The 21,343-nt window shown below is 44.6% G+C and overlaps 1 protein-coding gene across 1 annotated transcript in view; it reads left to right on the top strand.

The window, feature by feature from the left end:
* OTOA (otoancorin) overlaps window positions 1-15,633 on the top strand; it is a 91,919-nt gene extending 76,286 nt beyond the window's left edge. The window contains exon 30 of the mRNA XM_032844028.1: window positions 15,436-15,633. Within this exon, the coding sequence (XP_032699919.1) occupies window positions 15,436-15,633 (198 nt within the window). The remainder of the gene's footprint in view (window positions 1-15,435) is intronic.
* Window positions 15,634-21,343: the final 5,710 nt, after the last annotated feature.

Raw genomic sequence — 21,343 nt, 5'->3', positions numbered from 1 at the left:
ATTTTGAACATTGCCCATTGATACTTTCCACACGTTGACCCTTTCAGTTGGCACAACAACCTGAAAAGGTAAGTAGCAGTGTTCCTGTTTCCTAGAGGAAGACATTGAGTCCTGGATATGACATTGGAGATGGTCAGAGAAGACTGGGTTTTGAACTGGGGGTATGGCTAGTTGTTCTACAGACATTCTTGCCACTGTCCCTCTCTCCCTCTGCTCTGAACAGTCACTCTCTTTCCAAGTGTTGTCTGTTATACCTTCAAAACAGGCCTCTCATTCATCCACGTCTTTCCATCCCCTTGTCATCACTCCAGGCTACCATCATGTCTCAACTGTACCCTCTCACTTCTTCTTTGCCTCCTGCCTTGTCCATTCTTTCAACAAAAGCCAGAGGAACCTCAAAGAAACACATGCCCACTAAAGCAAGTCCTTTCATTACAACCTCCAAAGGCTTCCTTAAAGTTATCATTGTCGCCCACCTCCCCAGTGCAGTCTAGTCCCCATCACCCTCTCCAGGAGTATCTTCTTTACCCTCCTTAGTCATGGTACCCCTGCCATGTTGACCTTCCTTCATTTCCTTGACTACATCCTCTCTTTCCTTCCCAGGGTTCACTTGTGTTGTTTCCTCTGCTTAAAACACTTTCCCTTCCACTTTGCACCTGTGAAATTACTTCTGTCATGGGCTGAATGTGTCCCTCCCCCAAATCCATATGTTAAAACCCTACCCTCCAAGGTGATGGTATTCGAGGTGGGCCTTTGGGAGGTGGTGAGAATTTGATGAGGTCATGAGGAGAGAACATACTTCCTCTCCTGCTCTTTGCCTCGTGACGACACAACTGGAAGTTGGCAGCCTCTAACCCAGAAGAAGATCTTCACCAGGATATGACCCTGCTGGCACCCTGATCTTGGACTTCCAGCTTCCAGAACTGTGAGAAATAAATTTCTCTTGCTTATAAGCCACCCAGCATGTGCTATTCTGTTACAGCAGGTCAAACAGACCAAGACAAGGTCTCACCTGAAGTGTCCCTTCTCTACCTCTCCAAATTAAAGTAGGTCTCCTGGATTCATTTAGAGTAGTCTATTTTTCTTCAGAATACTTTTCACAATATATAATTATGTGTTCGTTTGATGATTTATCTCACATCTCTGTCTCCTATTAGATCGTAAGCTCTATATTGTCAGGAACTTGTTCTTACGGTTCCCTCCTGTATTTCCAGGGCCCCACACAGTGCTTAACATGGAAATCAGTGCTCAGTAAATACTTCCTGAATGAGTAAATGAATAAATGAATGAGTGAATGAATAAACAAACACATATAAGATTGCTGACAATTCTGACTTTGGATTTTCATGTCAGTGTTCATTTACTTTCTCTTTTTAAAAATTTTATTTATTTATTTATTTATTTATTTGAGGGAGGAAGACAGAATTTGAGCAGAGGGAGGGGCAGAGGGAGAGATAATCTCAAGCAGACTCCCCGCTGAGCGCAGTCCATATGCACAATGGAATATTACTCAGCCATCAGCAAGGATAATACCCAACTTTTGCATCAGCGTGGATGGGACTGGAGGAGATTATACTGAGTGAAATAAGCCAAGCAGGGAGAGTCAATTATCATATGGTTTCACTTACTTGTGGACATAAGGAATAACATGGAGGACATTAGAAGAAGGACAAATCAGAGGGGGACAAATTGAGACAAATCAGAGGGGGAGACGAACCATGAGGGACGGTGGACTCTGAGAAACAAACTGAGGGTTTTAGAGGGGAGGAGTGTGGGGCGATGGGTGAGCCTGGTGGTACTGCGTGGAGCACTGGGTGTGGTGCATTGACAGTGAATCTTGGAACACTGGATCAGGAACTAGTGATATATTTTATGGTGACGAGCACAAGGCAATGATGATAAAAAAAAGAAATACAATCAATGAGGGAGGCAGGGGTGAGAGTAGTGCACACGAAGCTATGTTATCAAAAAGGGAGAGCTTGAATTATTCTCTATTTTCATTTACTTTCTTAAAAAGCAGTAAGTTTAAAGATATACTTCCAGCTAGAAGGTTTAAGAATTTGAAGCAATAGTTTGAAATCTGTGACATGTACCACATAGTGAATGGATCCTATGCAACCCAGAAGTCCCTGAGCCCTGAGAAGGCATTGCTTCTGAGTTTGCCACAGTGCACTTGACCACAAAGATGCTGCATGATCTGCCAGCCACAACTAGCAATCGAGTAGTGAGCCGCGGTGTCAATCTTAAAAGCACAGGATATTCTTAGATGCTTATTTTTGTAATTGGTTTTATTATGGAGTTGCTAAAATGGGCTCAACCATATGTCTCTCCGTGGAGAAAAATCTGAGCACTGATTGCATGAAACAAAACACTTGCAGAGGCATTGGAAGACCACTCATGTGACTTTGGAAGCAAAGCGCTGGTGTATTTTGCAACTTGAAAGAGAAGTCTTGGCTTGGAGCAATACATGAGAAGTACAATCAAGCAAACAGATAAAAAATTGTTTGTCTCTTCATCCAAGGTCAGCTTAGAATCACCGTGAAAGGTGCAGGTAATAATAGAAAACCTGGTGCAGCCTGGAGCTGTAGAAATGGTTGAAATTATTTTGGGTCAAGAAGAGGCAGCCAAGTTGAAAAAGGTGCCCTTACTGAGTGACACCATTAAATGGGTTCAAACGATGTGCTGGAGCAGTCGGTGGAGAGACCCGGAGGCAGCCGGCCCTTTACATTTTGATGAAAGGGGAAACATCAGTGACTTGGCACTTTTACTATTTTAAAATAATGAAGTCTGCGAAGCTGGGCTAATTTGCCCAATGTTGCATGGTATAGCAGCCAGGGAAGGAATTTTCAGTAAGATATCATTGTTCTCCTTTTTCAGCAAGTATCGATATTCACCATGTGGTTCCAAAAATTTACTGTGTCTGCGTTCCTGAAGTGCACTGCCCCTGAGAGAGAGAGGACAGAAGAACCCGATAATGTGATGTCCGTGCACCTTGACCGAGGCTGAATTTCCTGAAATGTAAAGATCGGTATCGCAGTGTCTGCCATAATCTGGCAGGGGATTTTTCATTTGTTTTTCCCGATGGCAAGTAATTCATTCATCGTAACAATTTTTTTTTTAAAGATTTTATGTAGTTATTTTAGAAAGCGACAGAGACAGCACGAGGGTGAGGGACGGAGAGAGAGAATTGCGAGCAGACTCCATGCTGAGCGTGGAGACTGATGCGGGGTTTGACCCCAGGGCTCTGGAATTGTGACTTGAGCTGAAACCAAGAGTTAGATGCTTAACCAACTGCACCACCCAGGCACCCCTCATCAGACCAGTTAAACAACATCTTTGATGATGTTCACATACAGGCGGTAAACATTTCAGCAGTACCAAGAGTGTTCAGTGGAAATAAAGTCACTGTCCTCAGTGTCAGCCACAGCCCTAGCATTTGGTGGCTCCTCCCAGCGATTTTCCACTCCTTTCTGTGCTTGCGTGCATGTGCAGAAACACATTTCCTCGTTTATTAACACGATGGTAGCCCGTTGTGTTCTCTCTTTAAAAAACTGAGGTGAGGTCACCTGGGTGGCTCAGTGGGTTAAAGCCTCTGCCTTCAGCTCAGGTCATGATCCCAGGATCCTGGGATTGAGCCCCGCATTGATGGGGCTCTCTGCTTGACAGGGAGCCTGCTTCCTCCTCTCTCTCTGCCTGCCTCTCTGCCTACTTGTGATCTCTGTCTGTCAAATAAATAAATAAAATCTTAAAAAAAAAACTGAGGTGAAATTCACATAACAAAGCTAACCATTTGAAAATGGACGTTTCAGGGGCTTCTGGGTGGCTCAGTTGGTTAAGCGCCTGACTCCTGGTTTTGGCTCAGGCTGTGATCTCACGGTCCTGGTATCCAGCCCTACAGTCGTCCCCGTGCTCAGTGCAGAGTCTGTTTGTGATTCCCCCCCTTGGCCTCTCCCTCTGCCCCTCCCACTGTCCTCCCTCTCATGCACATTCTCTCTCTAAAATAAATAAAATCTTTTAAAAAATATTTAATATGTAAAATTCATTGGCATTTAGTACCTTTGCATTGTTGTGCAACCGTTACCTCTATCTAGTACCAAACACTGTGCTCTTTTTTGTACTGTGTTTTTTTATTCGACATATGAGGACTGTTCCATGCTGAGAAATACAGGCTTATTTCTTTCATCTTTATCCTATGGGTCTCTTACATCACACCCAGGAATGAGTTGCTTAGATGCTCCTTTAAAAGGGGGCTCGTGGGGCACCTGGCTGACTTAGTCAATGAAGTGTGTGACTCTTGATCTCGGGGTTGCGAATTCAAGCCCCATGTTGGGTATAAAGACCACTTAAAAAATTTTGTTTAAAAGATTTTATTTATTTATTTGATGGACAGAGATCACAAGTAGGCAGTGAGGCAGGCAGAGAGAGGGTGGGGGGGAACAGGCTCCCAGCTGAGCAGAGCCCCCCCCCCCCCAATGAGGGGCTCCATCCCAGGATCCTGGGATCATGACCTGAGCCGAAGGCAGAGGCCTCAACCCACTGAGCCACCCCGGTGCCCCTAAAAAAAAAAATCTTTAAAAAATAAAAAAGGGCTCACTGCGAGCGAGTGGAAAGCGGGCAGCTTTCTTAGGGTTCCCTCTCACCTGGTAAGTTGGGGTCATTTTCTTTGCAAGGCAGCCCCCATCCCGTGGCTGGGCAAGAGATGGTGGTATTGGGGATACTGAAGTGGGTCTGGCTATTTCCCTAACAGCTATTCTTTGCTTCACTCTGGGCCAGTGGAGACTTCATTAGCCCTAAATTGTGCTCTCAGGGCACCCCCCAATTTTTTTCACCTTTTTTTCCTTCACAGATGTTACTCCCCAATAATACAATTTGCACTCTGTCTCGACATCCGCTCCTCAGAGAACCCAGCCAACATACCCACATACTGCGTCTCACGGATCCAGTCTTCTCTTGAGTGATGCTCAGGTTGCTCTCGGTCTTGCTATGACAGGCGGGCTGGGCACGCATCTTGGCACAGATGTCTTTCCATGTAGGTGCAAGAACATCCGGAGAGGAGATTCCCAGAGGTTGCATGGTGGATCAATTTAAATTTTGCGTTTACACTTTATTTGCTTGTCTTCTAGGTTTTTTTAAAAAAATATTTATTTACTTGAGAGAGAGAGAGAAGAAGCAGGAGAAGTGGCAGAGGGAGAGGGAGAAGCAGACTCCCTGCTGAGTGGGGAGTCCAACTCGGGGCTCGGCTCGGTCCTGGGACTCTGGGATCATGACCTGAGCCCAAGGCAGATGCTTAACTGACTGAGCCACCCAGGCACCCCTCTCTGCTCAGCAGGGAGCCTGCTTCCCCAACCTTCTTTCTGCCTGCCTACCTCTCTGCCTACTTGTGATCTCTGTCTGTCAAATAATAAATAAAATCTTAAAAAATCTTAAAAAAAAAACAACAACAAACGATGGCAAGCAAATGAACACATAGTTTCCTGTTAAAAGAAGCGGAGCATTGGGGCCCCTGTCTGGCTCAGTTGCTAGAGCATGTGACTCTTGATCTCTGGGTTGTGAGCTTGAGTCCCATGTTGGATGTAGAGATTGCTAAAAAATACACTTAAAAAGTAAAATAAGTGGACTGTAAACAATTTGCATTGCAATTTAAAGATAAAATATAATACTTCAAAGAAAATCCGCTGCTTGTGGGAGGGCTACTTTATGTTGAATCCAGACATTCTTGGGTACAAATTCTCTTTCCTGTGTAGTTCAGGAAACTCTGATAGGAGTGAAAAGTCCCTCATGTCGGTGTAAGGGAGATTTTCTTAAAGTTCAGGAGTGCCAGTGTCCATCTCGACACTTCCATTCCACATTCCAAATATATGAAATTTCCAGAATACTGAATCTATTTAGGTTAAGACATTATGTTTTAATTTGAAATGTATACTGAATTCAAGAATCCGTTGTGTGATTTCCGTGAGTTGATTAGAATATATTCTTTCCTACCGTTAGTTAAAGAGTCAGCCTTGGTGACATAAGGTGCTATGCTAGCCATGACTATGTGTCCTGCTTTCCCGGATGAGTCTTAGGAGGACTCAGTGCTGAAAGCTAAGCTCTCCTTTCTAATGTAGAAGCTATGAGGGATAAGGAAGGACAAGTGGGAATTTTCTCAGTCGGATGACAGATGCTAGGTCGGGGAATACGGAGGAACATTGTAAGATTCCGAACTCTGCTCACAGACAAAGGCTGGTGCAGTTGATGTTCCAAATCCATTTCCCTGTCCCGATTCCCCGAGGACAGGGAGACTTGGTGAGGTATGTTGATTAGACTACAGGCTGGCTGCTTTAACAAAGAAATCCTAAAATACAGTGCCTCAGAAACACGATGAAAGCTTCTTTTTTCCTGTGTTCCAGTCCGAGTTTGGCCCAAGGTTCGATAGGCAGCTTGGTTCCGTGAACTCAACCCGAGTCTTGGGTTCCTTCTGTCTTATTGGTTTGTTATCCCATAGAATTTCACCTTTATTCTTGTGGCTGGAGTTTACTTACCAGCTTGTTCCAGCTGGTAGGGAGGGTGAAAGTGAGTTGAGGACCAACAATTTCCTTAAAAAAAAAAAAAGACTTTATTTATGTATTTGAGAGAGAGAGAGAGAGCACCAGAGAGAGCATGGGTGGGGGCAGGGGCAGAGGAAGAGAGAGAAGCAGACTCCGCACTGAGCAGGGAGCCTGACACAAGGCTCGGTCCCGGGATCATGACCTGAGCCGAAGGCAGATGCTTAATCAACTGAACCATCCAGGCATCCCAGACCAGCAATTTCCTTGTCAGAGAAGTGATGAAGATGCAGATGCACTCACACTTCCTTGGTGAGAATTTAGTCCCATGGCCTTGTCTAGTTGCTGAGAAGTGAGATTCCAGTAGGACGGCCATATGCCCTGTTAAAACCACGAGGAGAGGATGAAAGGAAGGAGGCGGGATAGAGGCTGAAGGATAATCAGCTATGTCTGCTACATGGATTCAGAGCCTGGAAGAATCATGATCCAGGAAAGGCAATAATTCCACATCTGGAATCAGTTGCGTCTGTTCCAAGCATTCAAAACTGGTGTCAGGAAGAACCAAAATATTGAAGGAGAGGGAGGCATCACTTTCTTCTTTGAGCCTTCAAATAGTCTTCTTTCCTTTAAGAATCTGGTATCCAGGGGCACCAGTGGGCCGAGCATTGCCTGGGTGCTGGGTAGGGAGAGGTCCTTGCAGAGCTTCCTGGAGGCTGGAGGAAGTAGATATTAACCAAAGACCTTACAGTTAGATATAGAATTGCAAATTCTGATACATTCCTTGAAGGAAAAGGCATCCTATGAGAAAGTATGAGATAGGCATCGAATTTATGTTACAGATTAAGTGAGGTCTTGGAGGAAGTCTTATTTAAACTGAGACTAAAGGCGCCTGCGTGGCTCAGTGGGATAAGCCTCTGCCTTCTCCTTGGTTCATGGTCTCGGGATCCTGGGATCGAGTGCTGCATCGGGCTCTCTGCTCAGCGGGGAGCCTGCTTCCTCCTCTCTCTCTCTCTGCCTGCCTTTCTGCCTACTTGTGATCTCTGTCTGTCAAATAAATAAATAGAATCTTTAAAAAAAATAATAAACTGAGACTAAAAAATGGGTGTGTTTTCTGATATCTCTCTTGATGTCTGGCCCCTCTCCTCCCTGGGAGAGTGAATAAAGTCTGTCCTGTTTGTTGTTCTAAAAAAAAAAAAAAAAATGGATGTATTGGGTGGAGTGGGCTGGCAGGGGAGGGAGGGGAAAGAGTGGTCTAGGTGGAGGGGTTAGAAAAACTAATGAGGGGGAGAGAAATGAAATATGTGGCTGGAGAGAGAGTTCTCTCTCCAGGAAAGTTCTCTCGTAGCCTCATGGGCCCCGTGTAGCGGTTAGCTCCTGCTGCCTATCAAACTCCTCCAAAATGGCTTAAAATGACAGTAATTTATTGGTTCATGATCCAGCAGGTTGTGGCGGTTTAGGCTGGACTCAGCTGGGTGGTTTTGGGATCTAGGCTGAATTCTCTCGCATCTGTAGTCAGCTATGGAGCGGCAGGTGCCTCTGCTTCTGGCAGGAGGTTGGCTGCTGGCTGGAGAACCTTGGCTCTTCTCCACATGGTCTCTCCCCTTTTGTCAAGCAAGCTCCGGCAGGCCTTGTCACGTGATGACAAGGTTCCAAGGGAAAGTGGAAGCCCACACGACCTCTTGGCTTATTCAGAACTGGCACCCCAGCATTTCTGCCACGTCCTACTGGTCAAAGAAAGTCATTACAGCCAGCCCATGGGGTGAGGAAATGGACCCCAGCTCATGCTAGGAGAAGCTACAAAGTCATATTGCAAAGACTGAGGGATAAGGTTGCGGCGGGGGGGGGGGCGGTGGTGAACCACGGAGGGCATTTTTACCACCAAGTAGGGAATTTGTGGGATTGGAAGGCACAGGAGAATTTTAAGCAGCAACCAGCAATAATAGGGTCCATGACCATGGTGATTCGTGTTGTCTTGTGCTGCAAACTTTGGAGAGTTTCTGCCTTAACATCTTGCTTGTGATCCCTTTGGTTGCAAGGTCTGCGGTATCCTTTCCCGGGGCTGCATAGAGCCTATCTGCCAGCTCAGCTCCCATGGCTGGAAACAAGTACTGAAAGCTTTATGTTTTCAGCACCTCCAGACTTCTGAGCGAGGTGCTGTGGAGGGTGTTTGTACGGACGGCTTAGCTTGTTTGGAGTTGTGAAACTAATACCCTCCCCACAAGCTGAGCTGTGAAGAATCCCAGACTCGTCTAAATTATAATTTGTTTGTTGGGCCTCGAGGGGGTCTGGAAAGCCTGTTCCAACTTCTCTCTTACAACACACAAGCATGTTTGCCCAAACAGGCATCTCTCTTCTGAGCATCTTTTATGGAAATATAGTAGTCCCCTCTTCTGTGTGGGGTACATGTTCCAAGACCCCCCAGTGGATGCCTGAACCCGCAGATCGTACCAAACATCATATAGACGACGTTTCTTCCTATTGTTACATACCAATGATAAAGTTTAATTTATAAATCGGGCACAGTAAGAGATCAGCAAAAATATATAATGATAAATAGAACAATTATAACAAAATACTATAATACAAGTTATGTGAATGTGTTCTCTCTTAAAATACCTTACTACACTGTACCCACCCTTCTTTTTGTGGTAATGCAAGATGACAAAATGCCTGTGTGATGGGATGAAGTGAGGTGGAAGAAGTGGGCATCGTAGGGGTGCCTGGGTGGCTCCATCGGTCAAGCGTCTGCCTTTGGCTCAGGTCATGATCCCAGGGTCCTGGGGTTGAGCCTGACATTGGGTTCCCTGCTCAGTGGGAAGCCTGCTTCTCCCTCTCTTCCTCTGCTTGCTTCTCCCCCTACTTTGCTCTCTCTTTCTGTCAAATAAAAATTCTTTAAAAAAAGAGAAATAGGCATTGTGACCTAGGGTTAGGCTGTATTCACCAGATGATTCATCAGAAGGAAGATCATCTGCTTCTGGACCACGGGTACCTGAAACCACAGGTAAGGGGAGACTACTACATTCTGCCAAGTGAGGTGTGCTGGTGGTCAGGATATTGTCTCTTAACTAACCCAGACTTCTAGACTCTGTGATGCCGGGGCCGGAGAGCTGTGAACCACATTTCTCCTTTGCCAGCTGGATGCTCCCTGAATAGGGAGGCTGGAAGGAAGAAGGAGGAAGAAGGGATGCCTTCCTCTTATCTGCTTGCTCTTCTGGGTACCATCCCTCCAGCAATACCTTGGCAGGGGCAGGTGGTTACACCAGCAGTGTTCTTCTAGGTTCCAATAACCCCGTACTCTTCCCTCTGTTCCTTCAGTAACTGCTTCATACAGTTACTATTTCTGTGTTAACTCAAGTGTTCCCTTTTTGCATTTTTAGTTCTCCCATACTGTCTAAAAAATTCCAAGATAAACTTGTGCAGTTTCTGTTGTCCTGCCTGAATCTTGACTGTTACATATGGTGTATAAGATTATTTTAAATGGTACCCAAGTTGAACGTTTGAAAAATACTTGAATGGGGATTTAGCATAATGTATATTATGAAAAGAGATACATAACTAACACACCAAACTCATTAGCTCTTTGATGTTATTGCTTAAGGTTAAAAAAAAAATAAGGGGCGCCTGGGTGGCTCAGTGGGTTAAAGCCTCTGCCTTCGGTCCTGGGATCGAGCCCCGCATCAGGCTCTCTGCTTGGCAGGGAGCCTGCTTCCTCCTCTCTCTCTGCCTGCCTCTCTGCCTACTTGTGATCTCTGTCAAATAAATAAATAAAATCTTAAAAAAAATAAATTAAGAATGAGCTGACTTGGGTGCCTGGGTGGCTCAGTGGGTTAAGCCGCTGCCTTTGGCTCAGGTCATGATCTCAGGGTCCTGGGATCGAGTCCCGCATCGGGCTCTCTGCTCAGCAGGGAGCCTGCTTCCCTTCCTCTCTCTCTGCCTGCCTCTCTGCCTACTTGTGATCTCTCTCTGTCAAATAAATAAATAAAATATTAAAAAAAAAAGAATGAGCTGACTTAAAGAACAATGTTAAGGGATGCCTGGGTGGCTCAGTCGGTTAAGCTGCTGCCTTGGGCTCAGATCATGATCCCAGGGTCATGGGATGGAGTTCTGCATTGGGCTTCTTGCTCAGCGGGGAGCCTGCTTCTCTCCCCGCCTCTGCCTGCCACTCTGCTTGCTTGTGTGCGCTCTCTTTCTTCCTGACAAATAAATAAATAAATAAAATCTTTAAAGAAAAAAAAAGAACAATGTTAAGCAAATCATAGAACAAACGGCACATAGCCAAGATGGTTAAAGTGGTCGTGAAAGCTTGAAAGCATGAAGTAAGGCATGTCCATCTTGCCCATTACTCTAATAAAATAGTTCTTTAAGCAGAAAAATTATCTTGATTCCAAAGATGAATCAAGAACCAAAGCCGTGAAGTCAGATTTCCTGCATTTCCTTACATTCCCAAGTCTAAGTGTGATGTTACTAGGATTGAGGGTTCCAAAGGCAGCAGCCAAACCTGGCCTTTCCACAGCACCAGAAGTCTAGCCAATAGTTGACTTTTTGTTGGATTTGAGGATGAGGCTTACATGTTCAGATCAACCAACAACTAAGAAGGTTGACCGCCATTTTGAAAGACTTTCCCTTGGTTACACAGAAGCAGAGCTGCACAAAAGAGATCAATAGAGTTGCTAAACTTTGGGCCTCAGATCCCTGTGTTCTATAATCATTGAGTTGCTGGACTCTGAGTCCCTTTTCTGGTGGCATTCTGAAGGTCAACTGCCAGACATGGGAAGACTGTGTAGCAAGGTCAGCAGAGGGAGGACCACTCAAATATCTTACCTGTAGCTAACAAGGAAAACCTGTAATGACATCCTGTTCTGAGAAATCTAATGCCACCTCCTCTTGCTTTAGTGACAAGGATTTGAGGTAGTTATTTTTGTTCCAAGCAACCCCAGATGGGGAGAGATTCAACCCACACAGTCGGGAGAGGGGGACTAATCATTCAAGAAAGAGACTTCTCCAAGAGTTACAGAGGTGGCCAGGCCTAATGAGGTTAGCCCAGTGGGAACTGTGCATCTGAAATATGACTTTTGGATTATGTGAAAATGAGTAGAGAAGAAGTACAGTAGAGACTTGGTGTGAGACAGGTGTCTCTGGAAACACTTTAGCAGAAGCAAACTTGGGGACACGTCCCTCCATGACTGACATTCAGTGCCATGGGCTTTAATTTTATTTCACTTCCGAGAGAAAAGTTGACATAGTTGAACTACGGACAGAAAGGAAGGGGATATGAAGAACTATTTCATTTATACCTGAGTGTGACAGCAAAAACTTTTCAATTTAGACATTCAGTCCTACACAGACTTCTTAATCTTCAGAGAGATTCTGATGTGCTAAAATTTTCTGGTTGAATGTTTTCCTTTAGGAAACAATCCCTTAGGAACAGAGGTCCAGAGTTGGAGGCAAAAGCAATTCAGAACCACAATTTTTCTGAGATATCTAACACTTCCACTTGGAATGATCAATATGATACACAAAAAATGGTTCCTTGGTTTCTGCCCTGATTTTAATCTTTTTGGAATTATTTCTATACAGTGTCTTAAAAAGGACCAGGCTTGCTATTTATTGATAGATTTTCCTGAGTGTCTCAGTGCCAAAACTTTTTCTAAAAGCATTATTTTCTTAATCACTAAAGTTTTCCAAGTGCCCCTGGATAAAACACATCAGGGCAACTTTCTTGTTCTGAATTATCTTTGAATTGTTCCTTTCCTCTTCCTTATATCTAATTAGCTCTCAAATCCCATATACTAGGTCCATTCACTCAAAAAATGTTTCATTTGCTCAAAAACTGTTTATTGAATCCCCAGTATGTGCCACTTTCTCTCTCAATCAGGAAGGATTTATCCTCTATGTTTTCATTCAGTGTTCTTGATTGGTAGTTCTTAGCATCCTGTGAGATGAGGGATCTGCCATTGGCACAAAAGGTTTCTGACGTTTTTAGCATCAAGGATATTACTTGGATGAACACATTGTCTCTTTTGTATCCAAGCATAAGTATGATAACTGTCAGGTTTACATATATCCATCAATTTAAATAGGGAAATAAAACCCACACTAATTTTCATCTATTAAACATGCAATATGCCAGGTACTATTGTGGTCACATAGCAAAGATGACATGGACACTCTCCCTTCCCCAGTTTAGTCCAGATGTCAAGAATGATGATGCCACGCACATACGAAGAGGGTAGGAAGAGTTTTAATTCTTACATAATGAGGCTTTCTAGGGAGATCAGGGCAGACTCTTAAGCAGGTCCAAAAATGGCTTGACAGAGCAGGGAGAGGAGACTGGCTGAGCATTTATGGTAGTTGGGGTAGGGTTGGGGCGAGGGGTCTTATGTGAGGGCTAGGCTTGCAACTTCCAGCTGGCTCCAAAGAGAGAGTATCTAGACTTCCTTATCAGCTTGCTTAGATGTGGGGCAGAAGGGGAAGAGGGAGGGGCAGGTTTGTAAGATGTCAGCAGTCAAACATCAGAAATGAAGGCAGACTTTTTATTATAATTCACCCTTCATGTTTGACTAATGACTGAAATGTGCTATGTTTCATTTAATTGAGTTTGAGCTTATTTAATTAAACACTGATAGTTCTCTATGAGCCTGTATCTTGAGATCAGTAGGGGAGATGAAACTTTCACTGAATGAATCATTAAAGAGCCCAGCATTGTGTATTTTGAGAATTGAAATGAGTGCTTTGGTCAAAACTTCAAAGGAGATAACACATGTCTTTGTGAGGCCTTGTACTGTGGCTTTAGTTTGTAGGGAGACATGTGTGACCTTGATTTATATTTATATCTGTGAGGCAAGAGATTTACGGAGTTCTTTACCCTAAAGGGGGCAACCTTGGATAAGGAGTTATTTCTGCCATTGGCAAGACTGATGGCCAGACCATTGACGATGGTCTATGAATCTATAAAAGTATACGGATGGGGTTCATTGTAAGCCAGGGCATTCAGTGCTAAGATAACTTTTTGAAGTTCAGTGAATTGTGCTGACCCTCTGGTTCCATCCTTTTTTAGCTATGTCCTCATTAGGGATGAAAAGTTCCATCACATTGGTTGTGGTTATGATCTTACTTGCCTTGGTTATGTGCGATAGCAGTGCTGTTGAGGTACCCCATGGATAGCCAGGTAAAGCTGTATTGTGTCCCTTTGATGGTGAAGACAAATTGTGAATGAGAAGCTGTTAAAATAAGCACCGAATAGGAGAGATTTAGTCAAATCTATGACTGCAAAGTATTTACCAGTTGCTAATTAGATCAAGTCAGTAATTTACATAGTACTGGGTATGGGGGGCTCAGTGGGTGGGACAGTGACACTAAGATTCCAGTATCCATAGTGAGGTCCCATTCATTCCTTCCAAGATTTAGGAACTGGCCAACTTGCGCTATCAAATGGAGCAATAATGGGGATCATCTGTCCCTTCTTTAAATAGGTCTTGGATAACATGTTTCCATCTTAAATGCCCTGTTTTGATTTATACTGGTCTTATTAATATTTTAACCAGGGGCAGGGAGGTCTATGGGGCTCCATTTTTGTTAAGCCAATTGTAAGTGGCAGGGGTTTAAATGAATTTTAATATATCACACTTTGAATCAGAGTGTCCATGCCCACTCTGGGATATTTTAGGGCAATGGGCACTTTGACTGTGGGAGATTTAGGCAAGGTGATATTTCTGACAGTGAAGGAGAAGCACACGTTTTTGTTCTTGTATTTTATGTTCAGTGACTCCCATAAGATTATAGGGAGGATGGGGCGCCTGGGTGGCTCAGTGGGTTAAAGCCTCTGCCTTTGGCTCAGGTCGTGATCCCAGGGTGCTGGGATTGAGCCCCGTATCGGGCTCTCTGCTCAATGGGGAGCCTGCTTCCCCCCAACCCTCTCTCTCTACCTGCCTCTCTGTCTACTTGTAATCTCTGTCAAATAAATAAGTAAAATCTTAAAAAAAAAAGATTATAGGGAGGACCATGTTTAAGTTTAGTGGTTCCTCAGGTAAAGTATAATTTGAGTCTCAGTATTGACTAAGGCCTCCAATTGGTGTATCTCAGTAGATATTAAAGTTAATTCAGAACCTCTGCTGTAAGGTTGCAAAAGCCAATCTACTCCCTTTTACCTTTTTATTCTAGAAATTCTTTTAGTAAATTTGGATTTCCAATTGGGCCAAATCTGTGTTTCAGTTTTGTTCCGTTCTCTCTCCAAGTGGTGCCGCCGCCATCATCATCATCATCATCATCATCATCATCATCATCATCATCAACATCACCTGGGGTAGTTTCTATACTTTGGGGAGAGGGTCATCTCTATCCTGCTCATGTTTAGCAATTTCTTCCCCCAGAGACCCTCAAATTAGTATCATCAGGATTAAGGGCTTCCCTCCATAGAGATAATTGCTTTTTGGAGTTTTAGGACCCATAGCTTAAGTAGTATTTAAATTAACCCTTTGTGCCATAGGGCCGCCATGAGTGTTTTTTCCTGTAACAGTGAGGACAAAACTTGTTATGACGGGGGCATAGGCAGCAGTAAATGCATTTTGAGGATCCAAGCACTTTTTAGGGCATAAACTCAGGATATTATACTTCCACATGAGTGACCCCCCTCCAAGGACATGTGTAGTGTGGAGAGTATCAGTTTATCCCCTGTGCCCTCCAGGGGACTAAAGCCTGGTGCTTTACACACAATGGTCACAGGGTAGGAGTCATTCCCCCAAACCTAGAGGCAGTCATGGCTGATGCTGGCATGGAGACATAATTCAGTCTGAAATATCCACTTGTGGGTCAGGCTAAGACACATATCCCAGGGCTACTTTAAGGAGGGCCCCAATCCCATACTCCTGTTCCTAAATGCCAGTTATTATTGACTTAGTTTGGTTATGTATAGCAGAGCTTTGAAGAACTCAGCAGATGTGGCACAAAGCTATTCAGCTCAAAGTGCAAGCTATCCAGCAGGCAGCAGCAAGTCGAAGAAGATACTGGCCAGCAGCAGCTCATAATGCATGCTCTCCAGCGGGCAGCAGAGCCCACTTTGCAAGCCAAAGCAAGAGAAGAAAGACCCTCGCTGGTGGGGGGCATTGCCTAGACATCCCGCTAACAGTGCCACTTCTTGTGGTCACCCAGAAGCAGTGGGATGGACTCCATCAATCAAAATTTGGTTCACATGCGCACACACACACACACACACGCAAGAGGGTATGACAAGGTTTATTTCTCAAATCACAAGGCTTTCTGGGGTAAAAAGGGCAAGTTTCCCAGGTAGGTTCAAATGTCTGGAGAGAGCAAACAGTGGAGGCTGTCTTGGCTTTTATGGTGGTTAGGGTTAGGGTGGGGTGAGGGCTCCCACTCACCCACTCACCCACCAGGGCTTCTGTGGTGTGAACATCTCGCTGTCACCAAAAGAAGGAACACCCAGGCTTGCTTATCAGCTGGCTGAGATAGGAGTCCAAAGCAGACGTGGTGGTGGTGGTGGTGGGGAGCCTGGGGGGAGGGTGGAGCTTGAAGTCTGTCAAGGTCAAAATGAAAAATGGAATCAGGCTCTTTAGTGCAGATATGTTATCTCCTTTAATTTCCATTTTACAGATGAGGTAAGGGCTTTATACAGTTAAATAGGCCACATAGCTATTAAAGAATTAAAATAAATAGTGGATCTGGAAGTCAAACCCAGGCCCATTTGACTTCCAAAACTGTTGACTTGGCCACTATGCTACATTGCCTCCCCAGGGGAACGTGAAGAGTCCTACCACTCACAATCTGAGCATCTCAAATGTCACAAAGGGAGTATCAGTTATCACTGGAGGGCTCTATCTGTAAATAAGGAGTTGGACAATGTTAGAGTATAAAAATAGTGGTAAGTGTGGGAAATATGGGCCACTTGGGGCTTGAAATATATACTAACTGTAATATCCGTCCTTTGGTCTGGTTGCCCAGAACAGCTCACAGCAGGGGCGCCTGGGTGGCTCAGTTGGTTAAGCATCTGCCTTTGGTTCAAGTCCTGATCCCAGGACCCTGGGATTGAGCCCCACACCACCAGGCTCCCTGCTCAGCGTGGAGCCTGCTTCTCCATCTGACCCTCCTTCCACTCATGCTCTGTCTCTCTCTCAAATACATAAATAAGATCCTTTAAAAAAATTTTAAAAAAGAACAGCTCACAACAATTCCATTCAATTATCTGTACAAGCAGTGATAGGCCAGTCAGTACTAATTGCAGAGTTTCTTAACTTCACATGGGGAGAGGGGAGAGCCAGATATGGGGCCTTCGATGAGTGGCAAGTGTTCTGTGAATCAGGTACACACATACATGCACGCATGATGCTTTTCTTCCATTTTTCTTTCTGTTATTTGAAATAGAGGTCATCTTTGGAAAAAAAAAAAGTTGTGGTCAAATTATACAATGAAGGTGTTGTTTCATTCCAAACAATTGCACTGTGGAATGCGATGGTGGCCCAGTAAGGAAATACACTAAGTTTACGGTTGTCAATGTCAATACCTAGATTAATTTCTCTGATAGAAATGAAAGATGGTTTACGTTGCCATAATGCTTAAGGAATCATAAGCTTAAGTCCATCTGGGACGTATCACTTAATAAAAGCATGAAGCGACTTCCATATCCCTTGGCTTTAGCTTCATTACTGAACCTAATGGGTCACTAAAGCCATAATGGTTCTTGGAATGAGAATTACTTATCAGTGGGTGCATGGAACAAAGCCAAAAGAGCACCTTCCTTTTCAGCATCCCCATAAAGTATTTTGCAGTGTAGGTATGTTTCCTGAGAAGAAGGTTAGATTTGAAAAGGATGAAACTTCCCCTGAACTTGCCTTTGTCCCTGCCCCCCAAAGCCAGATGTGGGACTGTTTTCTAACTCTGCCTCTCACATTGCCAAACAACAGAATAGCTGGACAATAGGGGATGTCTTGGGAAAAACCTGTGCCCTCGCAGTAATCAATCTGGTTTATGATTTGGAGCAGAGACACCAATAAAACAGTGTCTCTATCAAAGAACCTCATCTGCTCTAAGAGACAGACATTTCTTCCTGATATTTGAGAGCAGGAATTGCAGCTACTGCTTCGCCTCAGCCTGCAGTTGCACGAAAATGCTTTACACTTTTCAGTGTGGAGCTACTTCCCTTCATCCTTTATGTGCCCTTTGGTGTCATCAGAAGAAACGTTTTCTTTTGGTGGGTCCCTTTGGAGACATTAATGGCTGAAAAATTTTTTTGTTTTGTTTTTTGTTTTTTTGTTTTTTTTTGTTTTTTTTCCAGGCATAACTTTAGCTGGAAAAAAATCTGGGCATGGAAGGGAGCATCTGTCATGCTCGACAACACATGGCTTTCTTCCTTTGGTGGAGACGTTGCATGCTTCATTACTATCTACGTTGGCATCAAAGCCTCAGCCAAAATCTTGAAAGGAGTCTTGTCTAGTGTCGGAAAAGCTGGTCTTTTCAGGAGTTTTTGTCCCAAGATGCATGCATAGTATTATGTTCATCTTGTTTAAATACAAGTGTGTTGCCTTTCCAGAAAACAAATCCCCACCTCTTGTTTGAGTATTGAACAGAATTTTCACCTTTTTTGAGGGAATTAAAAAGCCCTCTTGCAGAACAGTGTGGCAGCAAATTCTTTCACTGCTGGACTTAACCTGGAGGGCCTTGCCAAGTGAATGAAGCAGATATTTCCACTCAAGTTCCTTCAGTTACCGTTAGGGATATTGCAGAAAAACTGTGAGCTCTTTCAGCCTCTCCAAAGTGTACAAGATGGAAAGAAGGTGCTTCTGCAAACTGGAGTTGAGAATGATAAGCTTATTCACTTCTTGGTGTGTTAAATTCTAAACACACTTAGGAATGCTGAGGAACTAAATACGTTCCGGTACCAATTCCAGTGTGGGTGGGGTATTCCCATACCAGCAAGCAATTCTCCGACACAGCTGGGTGTCCTCTAATCCAACTGAATTCAGACATCAGGTACCTGGCGATAGCATTAGATCCCACAGGTTAAGGCTCAGTCCTACAAGACTGCCTCCCCATTACTTCAGATGTCCATTACTTGTACTTCTGACCAAATGGCTAAAAATCAGAGATTCCCAAGAGCTCCTCTTCAGCTTTGACTGATTTGCTAAAGTGGCTCATAGAACTCAGAGAAACATTTTACTTACTAGATCACCACTTTATTATAAAAGGATGTAACGGGACGCCTGGGTGGCTCAGTGGGTCAGCTCAGGTCATGATCCCAGGGGCATCCCGATGCCCCACATCGGGCTCTCTGCTCCATGCAGAGCCTGCTTCCTCCTCTCTCTCTGCCTGCCTCTCTGCCTACTTGTGATCTCTGTCTGTCAAATAAATAAAATCTTAAAAAAAAAAAAAAAGATGTAACTCGGGAACAGCCAGATGGAAGGGGTATGTAGGGCAAAGTATGAGGAAAGGGGCGTGGAGCTTCTGTACCCTCTCCGAGCTTGGCACCTGCATGTGTGCACTAACCCAGAAGCTCTCTGAATCCAGTCCTTCTGAGTTTTTATGGAGGCTTCATTAGAATAGTGTGATTGATTAAATCATTGACGGTAGGTGACTGATTCAACCTCTAGCCCCTCTCTCCTCTCTGGAGCTGGAGATTGCATTGGAACTTTCCCCAACCCTACTTTTTAAAAATTTAACTTAATTTTTTTTTTTTTATTTAGGAAAGGGAGAAGGGGCAGAGGGAGGATCTTTTTATCCCTCCCCCCATCCCAAAGATTTCTATTTATTCATTTGAGAGAAAGAGAGAGCACGAGGAAGGGGAGAGGCAGAGGGAGAGGGAGAAGCAGGCTTCCTGCTGATCTGGGAGCTGTACTTGGGGCTAGATCCGAGGACCATGATGAGATCATGACCTGAGCCAAAGGCAGACACGCAACCATCTGAGCCACCCAGGTGTCTCAGAGATAGAGAATCTTAAGCAAGTTCCATGGCCAACAGGTGGCCTTACCCCGGCTACCACGGGCTGTCAGAGGAGGCTGTGGCCTGATCTCGTGAGATCATGACCTGAGCCCAAATCAAGAGGCATATACTTAACTAAGGAGCCACCCAAGGTGTCCCTGAAGGTTTCAATCCTCTAATCACAGGGTTGGTTCTCCTGGCAGCCAGCCAGCATCCTTCTGTGTGGGTCCAGATTGGTTATGGTTATGTTAACCAACCAAATGTTATGGTTAACATAACAAAAGACACCTTGATTGCGCTCATCACTTAGGAAATTCCAAGGGTTTTACGAGCTCTGTGCCAGGAATGGGACAAGATCAAATATATATTCCTTATTATGAGTCATAATATCACAGGAACTCATTTGAGGGTGTGAAAATTACCAACAGGAAACCTCATTTAGAATGGGGTTGGGAGGCAGGGGGAATCTCACACTCTACCACTCCTTGCCAACTACAGACCCAAAAGGAAGAGATGAACCTTGCACAAGGGAAGGAAGAAAGGCTTGCCTTCTGCCTTGGCAACAGCCCAGCCAATGAGAGACTCTCACAATTCAACCAATGAGAAGCCACTATACTCAGAACTCCCAATTTGCGCCAATGGACTCTTTGTTTATAAGAGCCCCGCTAACTCCTCCCCTTTCCTCTGGTTAAAAGAAACAACAACAAAAAAAAGCTCTCCTTTGTTTTGAGGAGTTGTAGTAGTAACAACTAGGGTAAGTTTATTTTTGCTGGCGAAACACCTGGCAGGTTTATTTTTAAGGGTCATGTTACCTGGTGATCAGAGGTGGGATCCGGAGAAGACCCCAAACAGCTCCGAGGCTGGTGAGGAAGCTGGTGCGGGCGCCCACAGAGCCAGCAGAGCTCAGTGCTTTCTCCGGGACCCTGGAGCCTGAGGGTAGGTTTTCTCCTACATTCCGAGGTCTGCTCTTTTTGTGTCTGAGCTCTACAGGGTTTTTTGGTCTGTTTGTTTTCAGAGAGGGAGCGAGGTGGGTGAGGGGCAGCTGGAGAGGGAGAGAGGGAATCCCAAGCAGGCTCTAGGCCCGGCGTGAGCTTTACTCGGGGTTCAATCTCCCGATTCTGAGATCATGACCTGACCAGACATCAAGAGTTGGCACTTATGGGCCACCTTGGGTGGCCCAGTTGGTTATGCGTCTGACTTCAGCTTAGGTTATAATCGGTCCTGGGATCAAGTACTGCACGCGGCTCCCGGCTTAGCGTGGAACGTGCCCCCTCCCTCTGCCTGCAGCTCTCCTTGTGCACGTGCTCTCGTGCTCTGACAAAATTAAAAAAAAAAAAAAAAGAAAGAAAGAAAGAAAGAAAGAAAAAACAAACAAACAAACCCGGCGCTTAAGCAATTGAGTCCCCCAGGTGCCCCTCTACAGCTTTTATTTAAGTCTTTGCCCTTCCTCAGTGTACTTGGTTCGCTTTTGGTCCTGTTCCTTTTTGGGACCGGATTGTGCCCTTTGGAATTGTGCTGGCCTTTGGTCTGATCCCTCTGGAACCGGACTGTTCCTGTTGAAACGGTGCTGTTTAGGAATTTTCCCTCTTTGCTCTAGAGAAAAAGCTCTAAGAAATGGGATCCTAGTCCTTGAAATGCTTGAAGATCACCTCCTACTGGGATGGTACTGGTGTTATGTTTAAAAACTGTGGTCCCTCCTCGTGCACATTTCTGAGGAAACGACCGACTTAATCAAAAGTAGTTTAGTCCATCTATGGCCATTATGGGGAACTTCCGAGCTCACCTAACTTATTTTACTCAAAATTAAATTAGAAACCGGGGCTCCTAAAACAAAACCAAACAAACTGAATGAGATACCTATTGTAAATTGTACCTTGAGGCTTCCAAATGTTTTT

This window comes from Lontra canadensis, unplaced genomic scaffold (assembly GCF_010015895.1).
Source record: "Lontra canadensis isolate GAN:19392208 unplaced genomic scaffold, GSC_riverotter_1.0 scaffold146, whole genome shotgun sequence".
NCBI classification, from domain to species: Eukaryota; Metazoa; Chordata; class Mammalia; order Carnivora; family Mustelidae; genus Lontra; species Lontra canadensis.
The sequence above is the reverse complement of the archived record's forward strand: the minus strand, read 5'-3'. Positions and strand labels throughout refer to the sequence as shown.